Source organism: Natator depressus, chromosome 5, assembly GCF_965152275.1.
Source record: "Natator depressus isolate rNatDep1 chromosome 5, rNatDep2.hap1, whole genome shotgun sequence".
Lineage (NCBI taxonomy): Eukaryota > Metazoa > Chordata > Testudines > Cheloniidae > Natator > Natator depressus.
The window spans coordinates 3,178,282-3,206,051 of NC_134238.1; the positions used below are offsets into that span (position 1 = coordinate 3,178,282).

The following is a 27,770-nucleotide window of genomic DNA, read 5'->3' on the forward strand; positions in this document are numbered from 1 at the left end:
CAGCCCCCGGGAGATTCGATCCCCCGGCTCGATTTCAGGTGCAGCACAAAAGCCCCAATCAGCTGTGCACAAAGAGAGGCCGGCGGTTAATTAGCGCCCGTATGTCAGCCGGTCCAAATGGAGATGGAGTTAATTAGCTCTGGAGAGAGAGATAATGAGCCCCACGCAGCAGCTCATGGATCTTATCTCCTGCACTGCATCTCCTGGGCGCCCAGGGCTTGGAGGCAGGGCCCACGCGGCTCCCTGCCCCCTGTCCGTTCCCCCAACTCCCCAGCCTCCGTTCTGCCCCATGCTGCGGCCCCACCGTCAGCCCCGGCCCCCCAAGATGTGCCAGCGCCCTCAGCACGCTCAGAGTGGGGAGGGGGTCAGCATTAGGAGCCAGCACCAGGACTTGGGGGGCAGGCGAGGAGGGGCTGGTTTCCAGTGACAGCTGCCGAGCCCGGGGGAGAGCAGCTGCTGGGCAGGACCTGACGGGAGGGGATGGGAACAGCTCAGCCCGTGGCTGTCCCTCGGCAGGCAGGCCCAGCAGGAGCGGGTGGCATGTCCTGACCTCGGCTCTTTGCCAGGCAGTACCTGTGCAGCTGGGTGCAGGGTGCGAGGGGTTAATCACAGTCACGGGTGGACCGGCCCCGGGAGAACAGCAGTCGCCCGGCATGCCGGCCCAAGGGGTGGAAATACCCAGTCCCCTTCTTGCACCCACCCACCCCCTGCCTGCCTGTGCCCCGCATGCCTGGCACTGCAGCCGACGCTGTGGGATGCCAGGCCCCCACCCCAAACACGCCCGCCCTTGCGGGGAATCGCCCTGGGCTCCCCGCGGCAGAGGGATTATGAAAAGGCAGTCCTGCCGTTCCCATTCTCTCCAGCAGAGGGCAGCAGTGCTCCCAGGCTCACCCGAGCCCGCACCTTCTCGACCCAGTGGCCACTGTGTGACACAAGTTGGCCGGGTCTCAGCCCAGAAGCCCATTTCCTGCCCCACACCAGCCACAGACCATTCGCACTAACCCGGCCCCTCACTGGCCATCGGGCAGAGCCCAACCTCTGAATGGGCCGTGGAGGGAGGCCAGTGAGGGGCTGGCTGGGCAAGGCAGCGGGGGCGGGGTATCAGAGCACCCTCCCCAGCATGGAGCCATACAAGGCGAGAGGTATTCGGGGCCCCCTTTAGGGACACCGACAGCCGACCATGGCACGGAGCCCCACCCGCCCCGTTGGTCTCACCAGCAGCCAGGCGGCGCCCCCAGCATGGGGGGCTCCGGGCGCCAGGCAGCGGCAGCCCCTTCTCCCTGCCAGCCCCCGTTAATTAGCACAACATTAACCTCTGCCTGGGGTTTAGGCCGTATCGAGCGGCATGTTCATTAATCCAGCCGCCAGCAAAGGGCTCTAATTAATACCGGCCCGGCGCCCCCTCCCCCCAGCACTGGGGAACCTTTTAATTGTTCCAGGGCTGGCTGGGGGGAGGTGGGGGCCAAAGGTTAAAGCATTTATCGAATCACCTCAATTGCTGGGGCTTCCTACCCATCCCTCCCGGTGCCGATAACGGAACCCGCTGAGGACTGGCAATACGGTGCAGCTGTGCCTCCCCCCAGCGTCAGCCCTTCGCGGCCACTCCGGCACAAAGACACGGCGTAGAGCCTGGCTCAGAGCTCCTGCCCCATGCACAGCTCCGCCGGTGCCCCTCGCTCCCGACCCGCAGCCCCCCAGCTCCGCCGGTGCCCCTCGCTCCCGACCCGCAGCCCCCCAGCTCCGCCGGTGCCCCTCGCACCCGACCCGCAGCCCCCCCAGCTCCGCCGGTGCCCCTCGCTCCCGACCCGCAGCCCCCCAGCTCCGCCGGTGCCCCTCGCTCCCGACCCGCAGCCCCCCCAGCTCCGCCGGTGCCCCTCGCTCCTGACTCACAGCCTCCTGCTAGCCCAGCCCTGGGCTCCCCACTCAGCCCTGCTGGTGCCCCTGAACCCTGACCTTGTAGAGTACCCCAGTCCATCATAGTCCAGGAAACCCTAACTTTGCCCCCTCATAGCCCCTGGCGAGAAACCCTCTGTGCCAGGACACCATTCTATCCAGCACAGGCACGAGGGTGGAACCAGCGAAGGGATCGAAGTCCCTGTGGCCTTCCCAGCTCTAACACGACACGTGGGCCCCTCCCAGGAATGCAGCAGCTCCTTCTGCCCCCCAGAACCTCGGAGCAGAGCCAGCAAATGGACCCGTGTCCTGTGGACGCCTCCAACCCAGATCTGAGAGCCTGCAGCCAGAACCAGCAACATCAACCCGGCCCTGTAATGTCCCCACCTCAACCCAAGAGCTGGCCCCAGCCAACAGAGCCTGGCAGCCCAGCAGCGGATCTGAGCTCCAGAGCGACCCCAGGGGGCACCTGCCTGTCCTTGTCCACTGCTTCCCTTTCTTCCCACAGGCCCCCCCCATAGCATGAAGGGTCCCCTTCCCACCAGCCCCATGCTGTCGATTTGACCGAGCGGGACAGTGGTCGAGGGTGGGTCCGGAGAATTGGAAAGAAGCTACCACTCAGTGTGAGAGTGAGTCACGAGCCCACCCCCCGTAACGCCTCTCTGCAGCCGGGCTCCCGGCCAGGGACCCCCAAAGCCCGCGGCCGGCCCTTACCTCTCTTCTGCATGAAGCCAAAGAGGTCGTCCAGAAACTCCTTCCGCTTGGGGTTGTCGTCCAGTTCGTAGAGCTGCAGGCAGGAGAGAGAGATGGCAGGTCAGCATCGCAGGAACCGAGCAAGCCCCTGGGCAAACACACGCGTCCTGCAGGAGGCGCTGTAATGGACTGGGTAGTGTGTGTGTGTGTGTGTGTGTGTGTGTGTGTGTGTGTGACACCACTGCCCTCTGCTGGACAGCATCGGAGCTGCTCCACTGTGTGTCATAGGCCCTCTCCTGCCAGCAGAGTCCCCTGTAACTGGCATGGTCGGGGGATCTGGGTTTTGGCCTCACCATGGTATTTGACCTCTGCAGCCCCCACCGGACGTGAGTGAGGCTGATCTCAGGAGCCTCCTGAATATTCAAAGTCCTGGCTCCCCCCAGTCAAACAGCCCTGGGCAAGAGGCTCCGTGCCCCCCAAATCTGGCTGTGGTCCCCTTCCTTAGACCCACAGCTGCCTGTGGCGACCGCCTCACGGAGGGGCTGTGGGATGTGGGTGTGGCTGTGGGAGTTTACCTGGTGTCTCTCTGGGTGGGAGGTTGTGCATGTCTGGGGTGTACGTCTAGGTCCGGGGCTCTGCATGTGCTTGGGCTGTGTTTGCCCCACAGCCACGTGCCTGGGCGTGATGCCGTGGTTGTGTTGCACGGCTGATCTCTCGAGATTCACTAACAAAATTCCTTTGCTCGGTTCTCTTCTCTGTAGGTTCTTGCCCCGCACCCGTCACTGCAGTGTCTGGGCTCCTTCTAGTCGTTGTACTAAGTGAGGACTGACCCCGGTCTGTGTAGCAGCAATCCCTCCCGGCCGAGGAGAGCGCCCCCCTGTGGCACAAGCTCCTACAGGGCTCAGGCTGCGAATGGGCCTCAGGGAGCTCCTGCAGGAGGGGCCCCGTGGGACAGTGCTGGGGGCCCAGCTGTAACCAGCCCCAGGGCCAGGAGGGTCTCCTGGCCCGTCATGGCCCTTTCTGCTCCATGCGGAGCCCTGGGCCCCGGGGACCTGTTGCTGATCCCCTAACCCGGGACTGTCCCCAGCAGGCACTGATGACCCTGTCCACGAGCAGGATGGAAGAGCGAAGTGCTGGCTGCAGCCTTGGGGCCCAGCACCTGGTGAGCAGTGTTCAGCCCCACATCCAGCATCCATCTCCGGTCCCCTCCTTCGCCCACACTGGGAGAGCTGGAAAGATGGACCAGCTCCCACTGACCTTTAGAACATCAAAATGGCCACACTGGGTCAGACCAAAGGTCCATCCAGCCCAGGATCCTGTCTGCCGACAGTAGCCCATGCCAGATGCTTCAGAGGGAATGACCAGAACAGGGCAATTATTGAGTGATCCATCCCCTGTCATCCAGTCCCAGCTTCTGGCAGTCAGTGGTTTAGGGACACCCAGAGCATGGGGTTGCAGCCCTGATCACCTTGGCTAATAGCCACTGATGGACCTATCCTCCATGAACTTCTCTAGTTCTTTTTTGAACCCTGTTATACTTTTGCCCTCAAAGCTGCCTTTGCTGAACAAGGACACTCCACCAGGGAAGCAGATCACATCATGGAACAGGCCACCCAAATACCTGCTTCAATACAGAAAGAAACCTCGATCTGCCCGCACACCCCTAGCTGTCACCTACTGCCCCATATTGGAACCCATACGGGGTATCATCAAACAACGACAGCCCATACTTGATGGGGACCCCATCCTGAAAGAAATTTTTCCTGAACCCCCTCGTTCGACTTTCAAGCAACCCCCCAACCTCTCCAAACTCATCATCAGACGCAAGCTCCCCACAGACCAGCTCACACCAACTAAAAGCAGCACCAGACCTCGCCAGAACATATGCAAAACCTGCAGCCATATCGCCACTGCTACAATGATCAACTCCCCCCGCAACACACCTTTTAAGATTCATGGATCCTACACACGCCTCCCACAACACGTGGTGTACCTCATCCAGTGCATTAAATGTCCCAAGAGCAACAGGTGGGTGAAATGAGACAATCACTGCACTCGCAAATGAACTCACACAGAGCAACGACAAAGGACAAGAACACCATATCACTTGTGGGCGAACACTTTTCCCAAAGCGATCACTCCCTAGCTGATCTCTCAGCCCTCATCCTCAAAGGAAACCTGCAGAACATTTCCAAAAGACAAGCCTGGGAGCTTAAATTCATCACTTGGCTAGACACTAAAAATCATGGACTGAACAGAGACCCTGGATTTATGGCTTATTCTAACAATCTATAACCCACCAACAACTCCCCGCCCTAGCTGCTTCCCCCCCACACACTTCCTTTCCTCCCTGTGACTGGATGATATTAAATGGGCCACTGCACCTTGAATGGTCCCTTGAAATTTGTGTTAACTACGTATGCTAAACAATCTGTTCCACCTTGGGTTGAGCTGTGACACTGATTACGTTTCCAAGAGCTCTGTGCAGCTTGAAAGCTTGTCTCTGTCACTAAGCTTCTCTCTCACTAAGTTTGCCCAATAAAACATATTACCTCACCCACCTTCTCTCTCTAATTGTTCCTAACATTCTGTTCGCTTTTTTGACGGCCGCTGCACATTGAGTGGATGTTTTCAGAGAACTATTCATAATGACTCCAAGATCTTTCTTGAGTGGTAACAGCTAATTTAGACCCTGTCATTTTATATGTAGAGTTGGGATTACGTTTCCCAATGTACATTACTTTGCATTTATCAACATAGAATTTCATCTGCCATTGTGTTGCCCAGTCACCCAGTTTTGTGAGACCCCTTTGTAACTCCTCACAGTCTGCTTTGGACCTAGCTATCTTGAGTAAATTTGTATCATCAACAGATTTTGCCACCTCACTGTTTAACCCTTTTTCAGATCATTTATGAATATGTTGAATAGGACTGGTCCCAGTACAGACCCCTGGGGGACACCACTATTTACCTCTTTCCATTCTGAAAACTGACCATTTATTCCTATCTTTTGTTTCCTGTCTTTTAACCAGTTACTAATCCAGGAGAGGACCTTTCCTCTTATTCCATGACAGTTTCCTTTGCCTAAGAGCCTTTGCCAAAGGCTTTCTGAAAGTCCAAGAGACACTATATCAACTGGATCCCCCTTGTCCACATGCTTGTTGAGCCCCTCAAAAAATTCTAACAGATTGGTGAGGCATGATTTCCCTTTACAGAAGCTGTGTTGACTCTTCCCCAATGTACTGTTTTATCTCAGTATAGGGAGAACAGATAGCAAGTATGAAAAATCGGGATGGGGGGAATAGGTTGCCTATATAAGACAAAGCCCCTAATATCAGGACAGTTCCAGTAATATTGGGATATCTGACCGCCCAGCTCTACATCCCATCCTGAGGTGACATGTACCCAGTGAATATGGGGATTGTTGAAATCCCCCATTATTCTGGTGTGTTCTATTTTTCTAGCCCCTCTCATGTCCCTGAGCATTTCACAGTCACTGTCACCACGCTGGTCAGGTGATCGGTAATATATCCCTACCGCTATATTCTTATTATTCCAGGGTGGAATTTCTATCCACAGAGATTCTGTGGTACAGTTTTCTTCATTTAAGATTTTTACTCTCTTTGACTTTGCTTTCTTTCACATCGAGTCCCACTTGCCCACCAGCGTGACCGACTTTGTCATTTCTACCGATTTTGTACTCTGGTATTATCGTGTCCCATTGATTATCACGTTTCTGTGATGCCTGCTATATCAATATCATCCTTTAATACCAGGCGCTGAAGTTCACCCATCTAACTACTTAGATTTCTTGCATTTGTGTACAAGCACTTACAACATCTGTCAATATTTAGATGTCTGCCTTCCTGTGATGTACTAGAATGGGGCTCTCTTCAACTGACTGTTTTTCTTCAGTTCCTACCTGTACGTTATCAACTTCTATCCTCTCCTCCTTACCAGGAGACAGAGAATGTGTTCCTTCAGGCCTGTCGGCTTTTCCCAGCCCTTAGTTTAAAAAGTCCTCAATGACCTTTTTAATTTGACATGCCAGCAATCTGGTTCCATTTCGGTTTAGGTGGAGCCCATCCTTCCTGGACAGGCTCCCCCTTTCCCAAAAGTTTCCCCAGTTCCTAATAAATCTAAACCCCTCCTCCCTACACCATCGTCTCATCCATGCATTGAGACTCTGCAGTTCTTCCTGTCTAACTGGCCCTGCGCATGGGACTGGAAGCATGTCAGAAAATGCTACAATGGGGGTCCTGGACTTTAATCTCTTACCCAGCAGCCTAAATGTGGCCTCCAGGACCGCTTTCCTATCCGTCCCTGTGTCCTTCCCTCTCTCCCATCCTTCCCTGTGTCCTTCCCTCTCTCCTATCCGTCCCTGTGTCCTTCCCTCTCTCCCATCCTTCCCTATGTCCTTCCCTCTCTCCTATCCGTCCCTGTGTCCTTCCCTCTCTCCCATCCTTCCCTGTGTCCTTCCCTCTCTCCTATCCGTCCCTGTGTCCTTCCCTCTCTCCCATCTGTCCCTGTGTCCTTCCCTCTCTCCCATCCGTCCCTGTGTCCTTCCCTCTCTCCCATCTTCCCTGTGTCCTTCCCTCTCTCCCATCCGTCCCTGTGTCCTTCCCTCTCTCCTATCCGTCCCTGTGTCCTTCCCTCTCTCCTATCCGTCCCTGTGTCCTTCCCTCTCTCCCATCCTTCCCTATGTCCTTCCCTCTCTCCTATCCGTCCCTGTGTCCTTCCCTCTCTCCCATCCTTCCCTATGTCCTTCCCTCTCTCCTATCCGTCCCTGTGTCCTTCCCTCTCTCCCATCCTTCCCTGTGTCCTTCCCTCTCTCCTATCCGTCCCTGTGTCCTTCCCTCTCTCCCATCCTTCCCTGTGTCCTTCCCTCTCTCCTATCCGTCCCTGTGTCCTTCCCTCTCTCCCATCCGTCCCTGTGTCCTTCCCTCTCTCCCATCCGTCCCTGTGTCCTACATGGTACCTATATGAGCCACAACCACCGGCTCCTCCCCAGCACCGCACATGAGCCTGTCTAGAGGTCTCGAGAGATCCGCAACCTTCACACCAGGCAGGCAAGTCACCATGCGGTTCTCTCCCGGTCATCGCAAGCCCAGCTATCTATGTCTCTAATGATCCCCTCCCTCCCACCCCTTACTATTACCTGGCTCTTCCGGAGGGGTGGCCTCAGGGCGAGAGGTTACCACGACATCGTCTGGAAGGAGGGTCCCAACTATGGGATCATTTCCCTCTGTTCCAGCTGGGTGTTCTCCTTCCCCGAGACTTTCCTCCTCCACAACCGCACAGAGGCTGTCAAGTATGTGTGTGGCGAGGAGGGGGACGGCTTTGCTGTGTCCCAGAAAGTCTCCTCTCTGTACCTCTCTGTCTCCCTCAGCTCCTCCAGCTCAGCCACTCTGGTCTCCAAAGCCCACAGACGGTCTCTGCGGGCTGTGAGTTGCTTGCACCGAATGCGCACACGCGCCACCGACCTGCCCACAAGGCAGGTAATCCTACAGGCTGAATTCAGTGCAATAACCTGGACGTCTGCCTGCATTAGCTTTACTCTGGTAGGGTTATTTCGGGGGGGGAGTTAGCTGTATCTGCTCCCACACTCCCTCTCGGAACCCCTCGCAAGACTCCCGTTTGCTGCCCCTGTTTGCTGGCTCCAAACTATATCAACCCCTAAAAAGAAAAGGAGGACTTGTGGCACCTTCGAGACTAACAAATTTATTTGAGCATAAGCTTTCATGAGCTACATGCATCCGATGAAGTGAGCTGTAGCTCACGAAAGCTCATGCTCAAATAAATTGGTTAGTCTCGAAGGTGCCACAAGTCCTCCTTTTCTTTTTGCGAATACAGACTAACATGGCTGCTACTCTGAAATATATCAACCTCTGTTATCCCAGTTCCGGGAGACAAAGGGCCTCCCCACAGCCGTGCAGGGGGCTGGCTGCTGGCGTGGTTCCCCCCGGGACGGAGGTGCAGGAGGGTTCCCTGGAGTAATGAGCGGAACAGCCATTACTCAGTGCTCCTGAGAGCCGAGGACCCCAGCAAGCAAAGGCACCTGATGCTGGGGGGTGTCACATGCAGGGAGTCCTTCAGAGCACAGCCCCTGGGAACCTGAGCTGGGGAGATATGCAGATGCCCAGCCCCCAAGTCCCAGGCCCTGCTCATTCCCAGCTGTTCCCTGGGTGCCACCCCCCCTCCCCACTATGTGCAGTGCCAGGTCCCTTTCACTGCACCATCCAGGGTGGGCCAACGTCCTCCAGCGCAGACCCTGCATTCCTGGCTATAGGGTGGATGGGGCATGAAGGAGGTTCTGGCATACAGCGAGCTGGGAAAGGGGACCCCCAGCCCAGGGGAGGATTGTTTGGCTCCTTCTCACCCCGGGACCCCCCCACTGGAGCCATTGCTCACCCGCCATGCTTTGCCTATGAGGAGCCTGCAGCCGCCAAGGGGAGAGAGAGGAGCAACCGTGCAGGGGACGGGGGGACACGCAGCCAGCGCCAGGCACCTGCGCCAGGCACCTCTGACCCCTGGCTTCTCATCTCGGTGAGGCTTCCCAAGCTGGGGAAGGGAAAGCCCCAGGAGCTCTGACACTGGTCAGGCCCTGCCTCCCTGCGCTTGGCCGCCGCCTGCCCTTTTCACCCGCCGCCAGGCAAGCGGGTTAGCTCCCTGGGCTCCAATAATCCAGCCGCTCTTGGCCGGCGTCACGGGTGAATCTGATCCCTGAGCGCTTGGTGCTGAGATTCTCACGCACCCCCCTTGTTAACTAAACACATCTCATTAGCTCCGCTTCCGAGGCAGCCAAGCGCAGCCGCTGCTCCAGGCGGCCCCGGGGAGCGGGCACGCAGCCAGCTGGAGCTGTGCCAGGCAGCCCTCGGCGCAGCTCCAATTAACTCCTCACTCTCATCCCTCGCGCTGTCTGGCTGGTCAGCGTCCCTAGGACACGCAGGCTGGGAAACTTGGCCGGGCTTTGGAGAGCGGGGGAAGGAGCTTCCAGAATGGAGCGAAAACCTCTCCTTTGGCTAAGGATCCTGTACCACGGACGTCCCGGGCATACGTGGCAGGCAGGATCCAGCCTGAGATGAGCAGCCTGTGGCAGCTGTTAATAACGCTCCTGAAAGGGCCGGGAGAATTCTCTGGGCTGGCCTCACCGGTGGCTGCACATGCCGGGGCGGGGACCGGTCACACCACCGAGCGGTGCGGCTTCGCTTACATTTAGTGCAGTGACAGGGACCCATTGTGGGCTCTTTCTGTCCCACACCCAGGAGCAGTAGGAGCAAAGGGCATGGCAGGCTGGGCTTCATCCAGCCCAATGCCCCGTCTCTGACCAGACCCACAAGCAGCACTAACAGAAACTGAGCCGGGAAAAGCACAGAGAGACCGCGGAGCCCTTCTGGTTGCCTGGCCTGAGAGATGCAAAGGCCGGGGAGGAACATGAGCAGTGAAAAGCAAAGGGGAGTCTCCAGGGTTCACCCCTCACTGGCGTTAGTGCCACAGGGCAGGGGAGCTGTTCATTAGCCGTGCAGGCAGGGACAGACCCGGGGTTGGGGCACTAACCTAGGACTCCAGAGATGCAGGTGGAAATCTCAGCTCTGCTGCTGACTACCTGTGTGACCGCGGGCTGGTGACTGAGAGCAAGACCCTCCAAGGTCTTTATGCTCCTAACCCCACTGATTTCAGTGCACACCTGTGAGAGCCTGGGCCCCAGTGCCCCATGGGGAGAACAGCGCTGCCCTGCCTCACAGGGAGTTGTGAGGGGCTCAGATCCTGCGGGGGGTGCAGTACGTATCTCAGAGAGAGAGAGAATTTGATTCGATGATGTGAATTGTCACCTCCCTCTAACATAGACTTGACAGACTTCAGCAAGAACCCATCCTACGACGATCCCTGTTCCCCTTCCCGTGGGCAGCTTTTATTCTCACTTTCAGACTTGGGGCTGCAAGGGGCTGGCTGGTGCAGATGTTACCACCGCCCACATGGGACAGAATGAGAACTGCACAGCTGTGGTCATAGGCCCTATATTGCTCACAGCTAAGGATGATCCACTCACCTTCGGCACAAAAGATAGAGGAGACCAGTGCACTTGGCGCAGACGGAGCTGAGCTCTATTCCTACTGTGTGAATATCGGGGGCAGGCGCAGGTCAGTGACCCCCGTGAAGTTCCAGGTGGCTGTGGGCTTGTTACAGGGGTTTTTTCATTGGCTGCTGCCCCCCACCGTGAGGTGGCTCAGGAGTGGGGGAGTCTCAGCACTGGCCACATCCGCAGGAGACTATTTACAGGAGGCCGCATAACAGCTCTCGTCTGCACTAAGAACATACAACCGGCCAGACTGGGTCAGACCAAAGGTCCGTCCAGCCCAGTATCAGCCTGCCGACAGTGGCCAAGGCCAGGTGCTGCAGAGGGAATGAACAGAACAGGGAATCGTCGAGTGATCCATCCCCTGTCAGCCACTCCCAGCTTCTGGTAGTCAGATGCATAGGAACACCCAGAACACGCGGTCGCATCTCTTGACCCTCTTGGCTAAGAGCTGTTGATAGACCTATCCTCCATTAATTTATCTAATTCTTTCTTCAAACAAGTTATACTTTTGGCCTTCGCAACATCCCCTGGCAAGGAATTCCACAGGTTGATTGTGTGTTGTGTGAAGAAATACTTCCTTTTGTTGGTTTTAAACCTGCTGCTTATTAATTTCATTGGGTATCCCCTGGTTCTTGTGTTATGAGAAGGAATAAATAACACTTCCTTATTCACTTTCTCCACACCAGTCATGATTTTATAGACTTCTATTATATCCCCTCTTAGCCATCTCTTTTCCAAGACGAAAAGTTCCAGCCCCAGTCTCTTTAATCTCTCCTCATATGGAAGCTGTTCCATACCCCTAATCATTTTTGTTGCTCTTTTCTGTATCTTTTCCAATTCCAATATATCTTTTTGAGATGGAGTGACCAGATTCAAGGTGTGGGTGTACTATGGATTTATATAGAGGCATTATGATATTTTCTGTCTTATTATCTACCCCTTTCCTAATAGTTCCTAAGATTCTGTTTGCTTTTTTTGACGGCCGCTGCATATTGAATGTATGATTTCAGAGAACTACCCACAATGGCTCCAAGATCTCTTTCTTGCATGGCAATAGCTAATTTAGACCCCATCATTTTGTATGCATAGTTGAGTTATGGTTTCCAATGTGCATTACTTTGCATTTATCAACATTGAATTTCATCTGCCATTTTGTTGCCCAGTCACCCAGTTTTGTGAGATCCCTTTGTGACTCCTCACAGTCTGCTTGGGACTTGGCTATCTTGAGTAATTTTGTATCATCTGCAAACTCTGCCAGCTCACTGTTTAGACCTTTTTCCAGATCGCTGATGAATATGTTGAACAGCACATGTCCCAGTACAGACCCCTGGGGGACACCACAATTTACCTCTCTCCATTCTGAAAACTGACCCTTTATTCCTACTCTTTGTTTCCTGTCTTTTAGCCAGTTATTGATCCATGAGAGAACCTTCCCTCTTATCCCATGACAGCTTACTTTGCTTAAGAGCCTTTGGTGAGGGACCTTGTCACAGGCTTTCTGAAAATCTAAGTACACTAGATCCCCCTTGTCCACATGCTTGTTGACCCCCTCAAAAAATTCTAGTAGATTGGTGAGACATGATTTCCCTTTACAGAATTTCCCCAACAAATTAGGTTCATCTCTGTGTCTGACAATTCTGTTCTTTTCTATAGTTTCAACCAGTTTTCCTGGTACTGAAGTCAGGCTTACCGGCCTGTAATTGCCGGGATCACCTCTGGAGCCTTTTTAAAGAATTGGCATCACATTAGCGATCCTGCAGTCATTGGGTACAGAAGCTGATTTAAGGGATAGGTTACAGATGACAGTTAGTAGCTCTTCAATTTCATATTTGGATTTCTTCAGAACCCCTGGGTGATCCCCTCTGGTCCTGGGGACTTATTACCGTTTAGTTTATCGATTTGTTCCAAAACCTCCTCTAACGACGCCTGAGTCTGGGACAGTTCCTCATATCTGTCACCTAAAAAGAACGGCTCAGGCACTAAAATTCCCCCCAGATGATGACGGTTGGCAGGTGACTGTGAGGGTGGAACTTGCAGTGCTGCCGTTGGACCTTTTCATAGTCACAGATTCCAAGGCCAGAAGAGACCATTGTGATCATCTCGTTTGACCTCCTGGCCAGACCAGAGGGGCCAGAGAATGCCTCCAAAATAATTCCCAGAGCGGATCTTTAAGAGAAGCAGCCAGTCTTGAGTTAAAAATGGTCAGTGATGGAGAATCCAGCGTGACCCTTGGTAAATTAACCATCGGAACAATTAATCTCCCAATTAAAAATTTACCCCTTATTTCCAATCTGAATTTATCTAGCTTCAATTGACAGCTAGTGGATCGTGTTAGACCTTCCTCTGCTAGACCGAAGAGCCCATGATTAAGTATTTGTGCTCCAGGTTGGTACTTGTAGACTGAGATCAAGTCACCCCTTAACCTTCTCTTTGTTAAATTCAGTAGACTGAACTCTGTGGGTCTCTCACTGTAAGGCAGGTTTTCTAATCCTTTGATCATTCCCATGGCTCTTCTCTGAGCCCTCTCCAATTTATCAACATCCTTCTGGAATTGTGGACCAGACCTGGGCATAGGATCCCAGCTGTGGTCACCCCAGTGCCACACACCATCCCTATGGCCTTGTAACACTGGAAGGTAAAAGGTTTGGGACACACGGTCAGTCCCCTCCTGCCCAGACTTTGCCCAGCACTGTCGCTCTGGGGGGATGTTTTCTGGGCTAAGGCAAAGGTGGTCTTGGCACCTGGCCAGGCGTCCAAAGGCCACGGCTGCTTTACACGCACCTTTGCACGCCTCTCTCTGCTGAAAGTGGCAACACAGGCAGCTACCCTGTTTGCTCGTGCTCAGCGCTTCTGTGGTCCATGAACAAAACCGACTCGTTGCAGAGAAAACCTGCAGCTGATCAGTTCTGCCCTGGGGCCAGAGGAGTGGGGACAGGACTCCACACCTCAGAGCTTTCAACACTTCCTCTGTATCCCCCGCCTCCTTCCTTGTGCTGCTGGCAGCGCCTCAGAGGGGTGGAAGCCAGAGTGTCTCATTCCCTTCTCACCGCTGATGCTGCTTCTTCATTCCCCCCCTGCCCCCACTGGGCTCAGAGACCAGACCTATCAGCTGCATCTGCTGCTCTGGTCAGTCTCACAGGCAGAGTCTCATGCACTAGCCCAGAGGCGCAATGCTGGGGTTACAGGCATTGCAGGCAGACGCTAACCAGGGAACACTTCACCCCCTTCCCTCCTTCTGCTGGTGCCACATCTCCCCACTGCCCTAGGGGCTGCTGAGGTCCCCGCTCCCTCTCCCACCCAGCTGGGAGGCAGAGGCTGATGGGCTGGAGAGGAAGGGGAAAGGCAGCAGTCATGCTGGGAGGCAGAGAAATACGCGCTCCTGCTGGGGAGTAGGACAACTGGGTCATAGTCAGCATCTCTGTTCTGCCCGCCAACCCTGCCTACCCACCGCCTGGCCTTGAGTCTTGCGCAGGCAGGGATGGGGTGGGCGGGTGGGGGGGTTCCCTTGCTTAGGATCTCAGCTGGCTGGCACCCCAAGACGGGGAGCGCTGTGAGATGGGGTAGGACATTGGCAACAGGATTGGTCAAAATCTGGTCAATGTGCCATAGGGACCCATCCTGGCTTGGCCAAGGGACACAGGCTAGATGGGTCCTTTCCATCTCTGGGTACTTCAGTGCATGTGGGGCACCATGTTCACAGTCCTCCAAAAGCCAGCCAGCCACTGGCCTGTACGCTAGTGAGTACGCACACCACTGCTTTCCACTGGGGGTGTAGGGCCCAGCTGCGTGTCACAGGCCCTGCACTGCTCACGAAGATTCTCCACTGCCAAGGGCCCGTGCTCTTTGGGATGCCGAACCCATTACCGCTCAGGTGCATTCAGAGCTGGGGCGTGGGTGGGGACCCCTCTCAAACCCCAATCACCCTGCGGCTCTGACATCAGAGCCTGTCACGTGTGGAGCACGATTCCCCCGCTGGGACTGTCAGGGGCAGAGTATGGGGGGAACGGATGGGGAATGCACGGGTCAGATCCTGGGGGCGCAGCGCTCCCAGCTGCCCCTGTGCTAGGCAGAGAGATGCCAGGGCAGCATCACAGCCAGGAACCGAGGCCAGCTACCCACGTTGCCGTGCACTAATCACTAGGCATTCCCTCCCCCTGGCTTTCAGATACTTCAAGCCGAGCTCCTGCCTCCAGCTCTTGGCTCCCTTCCAGCCCCACTGTGGTTTGTTTGGCTTCTCCTGTGTTGGATTTGTCACATCATTAACCCATGGCTAAAATCCAGCTAACCACTGAACTGGCAGCTTTCCCGCCGGCTGACTCAGAGCCTGGCTGAATCCCAGACGCTCCGCTCCGAGTGCTCTCCTGCTGGGACCCGACGCTGCATCCGAGGGCTCCGTGCTGCCCCGCAGGTGCAGGGATGCACCCCCTCACTACCACCCCCCCTGTGACCCACAACTATGCTAGAGACCCTCAGAGACTGATGGGGCGGCTTTGGGATTCTGGGAGATGCCCAGATACCATGATGATTGGTCTCTATAAGAACCTAGCTAGACAGGACGGCTGGCTTGAAGCCTCACTTCCTTTCCCACCAACCAGAAAACTGATCAATTATTTGAGCAACACTCATGGGTGATCCGCTCCCAACACAGCATGGAATCGGCTGGCTCTTAGCATGGCTGTCGGAGTGGGATCGAGCAATGAGACTCCCTCCTCTTATAGCACACACAGGGCAGTGGCAGGGCACCCATCGAGCCAGGACTGAAATCTACAAGATGCCCCAGGGTCCGTGCCGGACGCTCAGGCTGGCTAGTTAAAGAGCCTGGTGTTTATTTCAGTGCTGGGGACATGATGGCAGGCGTTACAGGTCTATAACGACCACCACCATCATCCTCCCGAGCTCTCGTCTAGTGCTTATCATTCCTAGATCTCAGAGCTCTCCACAAAGCAGGTCAGACTCATTATCCCCATTTTACAGATGGGGAAACTGAGGCAGAGAGCAGGGAAGGGGTTCCTCAAGGTCACCCGACAGGCCAGTGGCAGAGCCCGGCATATTAATGCCAGGTCACACAGCAGCACGTCACACACTGTGAGAGGATGCAGTGTCCTCTGGTTGCCCCATCTCAAAAAGGATAGATTAGAACTGGAACAGCTGCAGAGAAGGGAAATAAGAACGACTTGGAGGATGGAACAGCTTCCGTAGGAGGAGAGATTCATCAGACTGGGACTGTTCAGCTGGGAAAAGAGACGAGTGAGGGGCGCTATGAGAGAGGTCTGTAAAATCATGACTGGGGTGGAGCAAGTGAATAGGGACATGTTATTTACTCCTCATAACACAAGAACTAGGGGTCACCAAATGAAATTAATAGGCAGCAGGAAGTATTTCTTCACACAACACAGAGTCAACCTGTGGAACTCACTGCCAGGGGGTGTTGTGAAGGCCAAAAGTATACCTGGGTCCAAAAGAGAACTAGATCAATTCCTGGAGGACAGGTCCACTAATGGCTATTAGCCAGGATGGGCAGGGATGCAACCCCTGCTCCGGGTGTCCCTAAGCCTCTGACTGCCAGATGCTGGGACTGGATGACAGGGGATGGATCAGCTGAAATTGCCCTGTTCTGTTCATTCCCTCTGGGGCATCTGGCACCGGCCACTGTTGGCAGACAGGACCCTGGGCTAGACGGATGACTGGCCTGTCCCAGCATGGCCGTTCTGATCGGTGAATATGATGTCACAACAGAAGATGACATACACACAGCACACTGTGATGCAATATCATGACAGGAAGGTGGACCCAGCACAAGGACGCAACTACCCCCCATCTGCCATCCCGGCAGGAGGACACAGCAGCCCCAGGGTGGGGAGACAGCTGTCACCAAGGGGGGGGTGCTACCATCATGACCCAGGACTGTCATATTGTGGGGAGGCCGCTCATCCTCATGGGGAGCTGCAGCCACCCCAGAGTGAGAGCAAGGCCACTGCCACACGAGGGTCCAACCTCCACCGCACAGGGGCACCACCATCACGGCAGGGGATGCACCGTGACCAGGTGAGCTCATTGTGTCCGGCCAGGTGACCCCAAAGGGACAGGCTCTCGCCTTTGGGGAGCAGACACGCCGACAGACAGCCCTGTAGGGACGCGGCTCACTCATCAGTCCAGTGCGCATCCACCAGTCCTGGGACACTGGCTGTCCGAGAAGCGCCCAGGCCCCAGCAGGCCCGGCTCCTTCGGACTGGCCCCGCTACACACTGGAACTCCCCACGCGAGCGATATCTGAGGGCGTGAGTGGCTCAGGGTGTTTGCTCTCTGGGGCGGGGGTGTGCACCGGGCTCTGCTGTTGACTTTGTTTCCCTGGGAAAAGGCACCTTGGTTATGCTCAGTTACATAATGGGGAAGACCCAGGCGGCAGGAGCTGATAAGAGCTACACAGTCACCTGCCAGGCAATCGCCAGGTCACCGCGCACTGCAGGGCGAGGGGCAGGGCCACAAGTGGCTGCCATGCTCTCACCTGGCTCATCCCCCTGCCACTAGACCACCTGGGGGAAAGCAGGGAAACTAAGGCAGGAGGCAAAGAGCAGCTTCCTCACCCATTGACGTCCCAGCGCCGATCGGTTCCCTACGGTCCATTACGCAGCCCCTGCCCTGCAACTCTGGGGGCACAACCAATCCACAGGGGCCTGGATCCCAAATCCCAGCTCCAACCGTCCTGCCGCTAGGAGATCAAACAGTGCCTCAGCCCCTCGCACTGTGCTCGGGGCGTCAAGATCTGCACGGGAGCCAGAACCTCTTGGATTCTAGGGGTAAAGAGGAGCTGAGAACTCACATCTGAACCCAGATCCAGACTTTTGGTTCCAACCCATCTCTGACTCAAATCCTCTGTCCATGCACTAAGCCGACGGCAGCTCTAAGGGGCACCGGTTTCAGCGACTCCTCCGGTAACTGCAGAAGAGCTGTGTCCTGGCTTTGGGTTCATGGGACATAGGAATTGTCAGGATGGCTCAGACTCAGGGTCCAACTAGCCCGTGTCCAGTCGCTGACACTGGCAGCACCACATGCTTCAGAGGAAGGCGTGAGAACCCTGCAGTAACAGATGGGGCAGAACCTGCCCCCACACATTAGAGCTCATCCTGGTCTCTAATAGAGATCAACTTAAGCCCCGAAGCAGGAGCTTTACCATCCCTCCCAGAAGGTTTGGTAGCGTTCACAGTTATAACTCTGGACAACCTAGTTATCCATATGAGTACAGTCCCTCTTTGTGTCTTGCTAAATTCTTGGTCTCAATGTCTTCCTGTGGCATTGAGTTCCACAGTCTAATTATGAGTCGAAATGGGCTTGATGTGAAATCATGTACTCCGGCTGAAAGGAAAAGGACAGAGGGGGCAACAATCAAAGCAGCTCTCTGGAGCGTAGTCCCGTCATACCTCCCAAGCAAAGCCAGGCTCGGATGGAAAACCACCAAGGGAAACACAATGATTCAGCAGGGGGCGCTCTTGCCTGTGAGTCACTACTGCGCTGCTGGAAGTACCATCTCCGGGAGCAGAGGTAGAAGGAAAATCCCCCAGCAGGTTCCAATAAGAGGCATGATTCTGCTCTACTTTCTCGCCAGAGCTGTTGCGTAGTGTTGCTGTGAGCTGTTAAGCAGCTGCTGTGCTCCACCTCAGAAGTGGATGCATTTCAGTGGTGCGGGAAGACATGCCGGTCGTGCGCGCACACTTTGGGAAGCATTTGGGATGAAAGTTTCAAATCACAAACAGCAGGTACTAGAGCAGCTTCCAGTGGGGGAGGTTTAGGTTGGATATTAGGAAAAACTTTTTCACTAGGAGGGTGGTGAAACATGGAATGTGTTACCTAGGGAGCTGGTAGAATCTCCTTCCTTAGAAGTTTTTAAGGTCAGGCTTGACAAAGCCCTGGCTGGGATGATTTAATTGGGGATTGGTCCTGCTTTGAGCAGGGGGTTGGACTAGATGACCTCCTGAGGTCCCTTCCAACCCTGATATTCTATGGTTCTATGATCCAAGAATCTTTTATTCCTTAATTCTCAGCGCCTTCCTGAGAGACAGACAACCCCTATTCCAGGTGGGGAAACTGAGGCACGGAATGGCAAAGAGCCTGCAAGCCTTGCAGTGAGTCAGTGGCAGAGCTAGGAACAGAGCCCAGGAACCTTGTCACCAAAACTGCTTCTCCAGTCACTGGCGCACCTCACCCGAGCGGCTATTCTTACACTAAGGTATAAACTGGAGAGATGCTGCCAACGCTGACTCTCCAGAGATGACTGGCAGAGAAGGAGAAAGGGCAGAATCCCTGGGAGGCTGGAAATGACCCCACCTCGCTGGTAGCAAGAGTCGGCGGGTGAGGGGTGCGCTGGGTGAAGGGCACAGGGCAGACTGCCTAGCAGAGCAGATTTTACTGTGGATGTGGGATTCTTTTCCATTTAATTTCTTTGTAAAAAGTCACCCATTAAACGTTAAACTCTTGACTTCAGTATTTACCCAGCCAATCCTGCTGCGGAGTGCAGTCAGCACTCCAGCCGCAGAGCTGGGGCCTGGGTTCTGGGCTCAGGCAGTACCGGGCTCAGAACCGAAGGGGCCAGCGGGAGGCTCCAAGGTTTAGCCCCCACCACCAGTCTCTATGCTGGGGTCGCTGACCAGCCTGGACAGGGCGGGTACACTCGGGTGCTCCTCTAAATGGAGCATGGCCAATTAGGTCACATCTAGCGCTGTCCTCGCTGGGGTATCCAGGTGCTACCCAGTCCGTCACCCTGGGGCAGGGCAGGGCCACTCCACCTGCTCCGTTCGCCGGCCCTCTGTCTTGCCCAGATGTCAATGTCCTGAGTGAGGACAATGTGTCTGGGCGAGGGCGCGGCAGTGCACATGGGTGAGGGTCTGCACCTGGGTGGGCGTGAGGGCAGTGCCCAGCGATACACACCCCTGCCGCACAGCGTGGCCGTGCCAGCCCCCTGCCCCCTGGGACTCGCTCTCTCTTGCGATGATTTACTCCCACACCAGAGTACTTAAATCGAGAGTCCCCCTAGGGGGGCTTAGTTATTAACTCTCCAGCCCCTCACGTCCACCCTTGCTCTGCATTAATTCCCACAGGCGCCTCTCCCAAGGTCCGGAGTGCCACAGTAATAATCCAGGTAGGTTTTGCCCTCCTTGTCCTCGGGGTAGCACAGCTCTGCTCCTGGGATGCGGCAGTGATGCCAGCCAGCTGCAGGTCTCAGCTAGCCTCTCCCCAGCCGGCCCCCTTTCCCCCCTCAGCCCTTTCCTCCTCGGTGTGGGGAGCTCAGCAAGCGAGTGGCATCAGCAACCTCCTGCTCCCGCTGCTACAGCTATGGCTGCTACCTCCTCTGGAAGCGCCTTTCCTAGGCTCACCCTCTCTCCAGCCGAGCTCTGGGAGCCAGGGCCACGTGCGCAGAAGTCAATCAGCTGCCAGGCAGCCACGGGGCTGTTCGCTACAGGTGGGCCAGGCTGGGCTCCTTCTCCTGCGAGTAGCCTGCCACAGGGACACTGGGCCCTCACGCCCTAAAAGGGGCCAGCCACCCGGGGACAGGGAGGGGCTGTGCATATCTGAAGGTGTGTACAATGCACAGGTGTATTGCACATGCGTGTGCATGGCTGGACGTGTACCCGGTGCGTCCTGGCGTGTGAGGGTGTGCTCGTCTGTATGGCCGGGCCTGTGCATTCGTATGGAGGTGTGGGGGGGTGCAAGGGTGTACCAAAGGTGTACGTTGGTGATCCCAGCTGCTCTGATCTTGGGTTTATCTTCATGCTCCACGTGGTGCAGGAGGTCCCTGTCCACGGAAGCTCCTGGAGCGGCAGGAAATGACCCCCAGCTCGGGGGCAGATGCGGGGGTGCAAGTCAGGGCTGCAGAGCCTGCAAGGAAACTCTCCGAACAGGAGCAAACCAGAGGCAGCTGGAGCCCCCGGGGTGGGGCTGAAGGGGGTGGGGAGGGAAGGGGTGCATCTATTCACTGACTAAGCAGCTCTGGATACAGATTATCTTCCCTGCTCAGGATCTATTATGGTTTTACGGGTCCCCAGAGAACTGGAGTATCCCCGAGCTGCCACCCGTCCTGCCCCCTGGCAGCTTCTGCCAGCATCTCCCGAAGGCTGCTTGGGGACTTCACTCAGGGATGCAACGCACATATCCCTACGCCGCCAGGCCCATCACCGCTCTGAGACCCAGATGGATATCCCTACGCCGCCAGGCCCTGTCACTGCTCTGAGAGCCAGATGGATATCCCTACGCCGCCAGGCCCGTCACCGCTCTGAGACCGAGATGGATATCCCTACGCCGCCAGGCCCATCACCGCTCTGAGACCGAGATGGATATCCCTACGCCGCCAGGCCCATCACCGCTCTGAGACCCAGATGGGGTATCCCTACGCCGCCAGGCCCCATCACTGCTCTGAGACCCAGATGGGGTATCCCTACGCCGCCAGGCCCCATCACTGCTCTGAGACCCAGATGGGGTATCCCTACGCCGCCAGGCCCATCACCGCTCTGAGACCCAGACGGGGTATCCCTATGCCGCCGGCCCCATCACTGCTCTGAGACCCAGACGGGGTATCCCTACGCCGCCGGCCCCATCACTGCTCTGAGACCCAGACGGGGTCCCTGCCATGCCCAGTGACTCCTCTAGTGATGGGGCTTCAACTGCAGGTTGAGCAGCTGTGAAGTTGAAGCAAATTCCAGAGCCCTTATTGAGGCCATTCTCTTGGAGCCAGCAGGAGGTTGTCGTAAGCCCAGGCTGCCTGGCGGCTCTGCGGCTGGGCCCAGGAGGAGCAGACGTGATCCCCGATCCCCGTGGCTACAATCAGCAGGAGCAGCAGCCAGCAGGAGCTCAGCAATGGCCTCCGTGGGCCCAGAGTTACCTCTTCCCCTTGTGCATGGCAGGCCCAGCGGCGAGCCCGAGGCAGGCCTGGCAGCCACGGAGCGGGGAGCTGGGGCCCCTCGCTAGCTCCCTGCCTGAGCGCTGGCCTGTGGATAAACAGCGGACTTTAGATCTGTCAGTCTGTTAACCTTCATCAGGACAAATATTTGCATTGGGGGAGGGAGCGGGGGAGGGGAGGAGAAAGCACGGAGGGTAAAGGGGACTGTGCCTCGGAGTTCCTCTGCCCAGGATATCCCCCACAGGGACAGCCGTCAGAGCCCCCCGCTCGCCCAGGCACCCCGCGGGGCGAGCCACGGAGCTGAAGGGCTGGGGTACTGCAGCCCCAGGGAGCCCACTTCTGCAGAGCACTGCTGAGCCCAAGCAGGCGGGGGAGGGGTTGCTGGCTCCATACCCCAGCCGCGGTCTCCCCTCTGAGTACTAACCGGGCCTGCTCCTGCTTAGCATGAGCGCTACCATGCTCCCAGCTGGGGTGATGAGGCCATGGCATGGACCTTCCTGCGCTCCCCTTGCATTGCCTTCCCCACCCCCTGCAGACTCCCAAGGCATTAGCATGTCAACCGAAAGTTTCCCCTGAGCAGCCAGTCTGTGCCCGCTTCTTGCAGGGACAGCACAGCTGGGCATCCTGCTGCCACTCTCCAGCCTCTGCAAAAAAAACGGGCAGTTAACCCCACCCGCACACCGGGCTGAGCTGCAGGCTGGAGGCTCTTCCAACCCTCCCACGAGCCCCTGCCCTCGCATAATGCACGGCCCTTTTCAGCCACTGATCCCAAAGTTCATGCATGGCAGCGATTACAGATGGGCAAAGCCAGTAAATTCTCCGTGCGTCAGAATCGGAACTGCGGAGCTCTGTGTCATAGCCCCCTCTACGTCTCCTTGCTAAAGAAGAAGTGGTAAAGACTGAGGCAGGAGGCTCTGACTTCACCCCGTGCTGTGTCCGTGAACTTCTACATGATCACAGTAGGCAGCACAGTGTGGCAACCGGGAAGGTAGTTGGGGCTTCGTTACCATATAATAAGAACACACCGTTAACGACTACTAACTGTCGTCTGTAACCGATCATTTAAATCAGCTTCTGTACCAGATGACTGGAGGATCGCTAATGTGACGCCAATTTTTAAAAAGGGCTCCAGAGGTGATCCCGGAAATTACAGGCCAGTAAGCCTGACTTCAGTACCGGGCGAACTGGTTGAAACTATAGTAAAGAACTCAGTAGAATGATCAGACATAGATGAACATAATTTGTTGGGGAAAAGTCAACATGTTTTTTGTAAAGGGAAATCATGCCTCACCAATCTACCAGAATTCTTTGAAGGGATCAACAAACATGTGGACAAGGGGATCCAGTGGATATAGTGTACTTAGATTTTCAGAAAGCCTTTGACAAGGTCCTTCACCAAAGGCAAAGTAAGCTGTCATGGGATAAGAGGGAAGGTCTTCTCATGGATTGGTAACTGCTTAAAAGAGAGTAGGGTTAAAAGGGTAGGAATAAATGGTCAGTTTTCAGAATGGAGAGAGGTGAATAGTGGTGTCCCCCAGGGGTCTGTACTGGGACCAGTCCTATTCAACATATTCATAAATGATCTCAAAAAAGGGGTAAATAGTGAGATGGCAAAATTTGCAGATGATATAGAACTACTCAAGATAGTTAAGTCCGAAGCAGACTGTGAAGAGCTACAAAAGGATCTCTCAAAACTGGGTAACTGGGCAACAAAATGACAGATGAAATTCAATGTTGATAAATGCAAAGTAATGCACATTGGAAAACATAATCCCAACTCTACATATAAAGTGATGGGGTCTAATTTAGCTGTTACCACTCAAGGAAGAGATCTGGGAGTCATTGTGGAGAGTTCTCTGAAAACATCTACTCAATGTGCAGCAGCTGTGAAAAAGGTGAACAGAATGTTGGGAATCTTTAGGAAAGGGATAGATAATAAAGAAAATATCATGTTGCCTCTATATAAATCCATGGTACGCCCACATCTTGAATACTGCGTGCGGATGTGGTCGCCCCATCTCAGAAAAGATCTATGGAATTGGAAAAGGTTCAGAAAAGGGCAACAAAAATGATAAGGGGTACGGAACGGCTCCTGTATGAGGAGAGATTAATAAGACTGGGCTCAGTTCCCCCATCTGAACAATGGAGAGAACAGCCGTGTTCTGCCTCCCAGGGGTTCAGCTGGGATAGATACTTTACTGATTGCGCAGAGCACTGATACCATGGCAAAGGGGGCCTAAAAGGTACCTTCGGTACATATTGCTATTCCCGACTCTGCCAGCAGAGGCCACTGCTGAGCAGCTTGCAGTTAAACCCCTGCAGCCTCCAAAGTGTGGCGCATGCCCCAGGAGCGGGGGTGACCTTGTGATCACAACCCAGCTGCTGGGCCGGGGCTGGTGTTGCACTGAGTGGAGTGACGGGGGGCGGCCCCTTCCCCCAAGCTCGGCTAACCCCCCTAGATCACGTGGGGGTTGTAAAATTCTCTGGCCCTCAAGCTGACGCCCCCAGCTTGGCACGTGGCCTTGCCGGGTTTCCAGCCTGACATGATGTGGGTTGCACAGCACAGGCCAAGCGCATCCCCGGGCAGGCGGAGCTGCACTGGCCTTTCTGCCATTCCCCGCCCCCAGGTGAATTCAGCCCAGCGCGTCAGCAGGTCCCGCGCCTCACCTCTGGCTAACCGCGCTGATCGCTCCGGCTGTGCCATCCTCGGGCAGCCCCCATCCGCAGCCCCCTTGCTAACTGGTTCTGCAGGAGCACCGGGGAAGAATGTGGGGAAGAATGCTTCTGAATAGCTGAGCAAGGCTGGTCCGAATAGCAGGCTGCCTCCGCACTGAACATGGCAATTAAATAAAGCCCCACGGCTGGGCTTGGATGGCTCAGGGAGCTGGTATTCCCTCTCTGAACCCGTCTGACAGCTGTTTGGTGGCTTCTGTGAAACGGGGTTCTCAGTCATTCCTAGTGCCTAGCTTTCTATATCATCATCGACTGTAATAGGTGCCATTGTCATCCTCAGCGGAGAGGCCAAATTATTGTGCCTCAGTTTCCCCACCTGTAATATACCAGCCTTTTTAAAGTGCTTTGTGATCTATTGGTGAAAAGCACCTATATAAATGCTTAATGAATGAGCATTATGACATTACATAAGAGAAGGCTACCAGCCAATACGAGCTCAGAAATCCCCCTAGTAACTCCGGCAGGAATCTGTTAGGCATTCCCTGTGACATAACCCGTCACTCTTTCCAATCCAGTGCAATCATTCTGTTCAGCTTCTCCCTGTATCTCCACAGAAATGTATCTACAGATGCTGGCTCTAAAATGGGTGAGATTTGAGCTGCTGTTTGAAAAGTCTGTCTTTAACAAGAGAAATAAAGACGTGGCAGAGAATCAATGAAGACCTTGCAAAAATAGATATGAATGAAGATCGGGTACAGGGATCATTGGAGAACTGGAACATACACAGTTCAGTGAATCTGGATAACATACATCCCAGCATGCCAAGGGAATGAGCTAATGGCTTTACCAAACCATTCACAAGTTTTTTTTAAAAGCCAAGGGGCACTGAGGAGGTGGGAAGGACCAGACTTAAGTAAATGTGGTGCAGATTTTCAAAAAAAGAAGAAAGAGTGATCATGACAATTATTGCTGAATAATTCTGACATCAGGCCTAGTGAAACACCGGAGGAAATATTAGCAAGGAAAGAATTGTAAATATCTTGAGGATAATGGAATGGTAGACAATATGCAGCATGAGTTTCTAAAGGAAGAAAAACATTCCAGGGAAAACTCAATTGCTCTTTATATGTATATACAGAGTTACAAAGCTGGTGGACGAAGGAAATGAGTGAGATGGAATGTACCAGGATTTCTGTAGCATATTTGATTCTGTGTCTCACAAAATATTTAACGTTTGCAAAACTAAAATTGTCATGGCCATGGATTCTGCTACATGGGCAAAAAATACCTGCAGGGCCTTAACACAGGCAACGATAACCAGCAAGATGCTGAAGTGCGGGAGGTGCTTGGAGGAGCAGTGCAGGGATTGGGATGAAGGATGGTCATTAATGCTCCAGAAGAGGGGTGAATGGCACATTAATGAAATTCACAGCTGACGTGAGGCGAAGAGGAATGGCCAACAGCAGGGAGAGCAGAGAAAGAACATCAAGGGACCCAGAGTGATTAGAAACATGGCCAGAAAATAACCACATGGGAGTCATTTTAGAACACTACAGCAAATCCATCTGAGGGAGAACAATGGGAAATGCAAAGTCCTCGCTGGGAGGGGGAAGGATGGGAAGCTGGGATTGCTACAGAGGCCCGATAGGGAGCGTGGAGAGCAAACTACGTCCGATCCTGCAATGCCACAGAACAACCAAACTGGCCAGTAGGAGGCAGAGACGTGTCTTCCCAGAGCTGGGGGCCGATACGGTTCCAGTGCAAGGGCAATAGTGCAATAGCACTGGGCTAATACATTCATTTCTGGGCACACCTCAACCAGACGGGTGTGGGGAAATGGGAGGGAGTTCAGAGAAGAGCAGCAGGAACGACTAGGGGTCTGGAGGAACCAGCTTCTTGGGAAGCCTAGCAGAGCTCACTTGCCCAGGGCAAACTCCAAACTACTCTTGAGCAGCCCAACCCGCAGGGCTCTGCTGCAGCTTGGCCCAGGCACACGGAGAGGAGTAGGCAGCCTGTGGGTCTTCGGCGGGGGAGGCAGGGCACTCACTGAGATGGGCAGAACTAGGAGAAACAGGGTGAAATCAGCAAAGAGAAACTGGTCCTGCCTCGGCTGAGATGAGACTCAGCCGGCCTCCTCCTTGGCTAGGGGATGATCCTCAGTCGGCGACAAGTGTCATAGCTCCACGGCTGTCCGTCGGCGATGACCCTGGCTGACCAGCTGCTTGACCGTTAAAAGGGGGCGGGGTGATGTTTACTAATCACCGAACAAAACCAAGTTCCCCTGGAGAACAACAATAGGGGCCCCGACCCCCAGGCACCTCCACTCACTGCACAACGGGCCTGGTGGTGCTCAGCCCTGCTCCGGATCAGGTCCCTTCTCTGGAAGTGAATCCCGCTGCCCCGTCACTCCCTGCCCCACCCCATGTTGTGCACTGCTCAGGCCTGTCTGTCCTGGTCACCGTCCCATGTCCAGCAGCTTTTCCCTTGCTCGAGGGGTTTTCCAGGGCCCTAGCAATGCCCAGGAGCCTCCGACCGCAGCATGCTGGCAGCATGGTGCTGACTGCCGGCCGGCCTGGGAGGAAGGGGAGAAAATGAATGGCCCAAGTCTCCTTTCAGGCTAGGCCTGGGCCTGATCCTGCTGCTGCTGGCATGAACGGCAACGGGAGCCAGGCCAGGCCTGCGACCTGGTTATGGAGAGAGCTACCCAGAGCCACTTAATCCCCACGGAGAGTTAACAGCCCCCGGAGGTTGGGGCTGGACGCTTGCTAATGGTACGAGATGTGTCGGGAGCAGGCACTTGACCCAGGAGATGGGCCTGTTGACAAGCCGATAAGCGCAGCCTGTCCTGAGCTGCAGGGAGAAGAGAGGAACTAAAGACACAAGCCCCCTCGATGGCTGGAAGAGGGGTCAGCAGGGCCACCGGTCCGTGGCACCGCTGAGGCTGCTGGCTCAGCGGCAGTAAATGATATTCACCGGGCAGGTCAGCCAACCGGCAGGGCCCACGGGGAGCCGCTGCCAAAACCACTTCCCCTTGGCCTACTTCACAGATTACTGTGTGTTGGCTGCTGCAGCTGCTCTCCCAGCCAGGGCTCTGGGATATTCCCTAGAGCCCCGCACGAGGGAAGCAGGAGTGTGTGTCGGGGTGGGGCGAGGGGTCTGGGAGCGCACTGCTCAGTGCGCATGTGGGTTGTTAGTGAATCTGGGAGTCCGTGTATGCACCTGTCTCTCTCTTTCTCTGTGTTCCAGACAAGGAGCACCGTGTAATGGAGAGAGGGCAACACCAGGAGTCAGGAGATGTTTGTGTGGGAGAGGAGGGGGTTTCCAGGCTCTGCCACCGACTCACTGGGTATAAATTGGTCATGTCACATCACGGGGCAAATTCATCCCTGGTGATTTCACTGGAGTTGCACCTGGAAATGGCCGGGGCCCTCCATGCCTCAGTGTACCCTTCTGCAAAATGAGGAGGATGCTAATACTTACCAGCTTGAGCCAGGTGCTGTGGGGTTCATTCCCACGCCTGCCAGGCCCCGAGATCCTCAGGTG

General features: G+C 55.2%; 1 protein-coding gene across 1 annotated transcript in view; it reads right to left on the minus strand.

Annotated features, from left to right (window-relative positions):
• The window catches only part of ARID3C (AT-rich interaction domain 3C), a 121,995-nt gene that overhangs the window by 34,377 nt on the left and 59,848 nt on the right, over window positions 1–27,770 (minus strand). Inside the window, exon 3 of the mRNA XM_074953863.1 lies at window positions 2,608–2,680. Coding sequence (XP_074809964.1) covers window positions 2,608–2,680 — 73 coding nt within the window. The remainder of the gene's footprint in view (window positions 1–2,607; window positions 2,681–27,770) is intronic.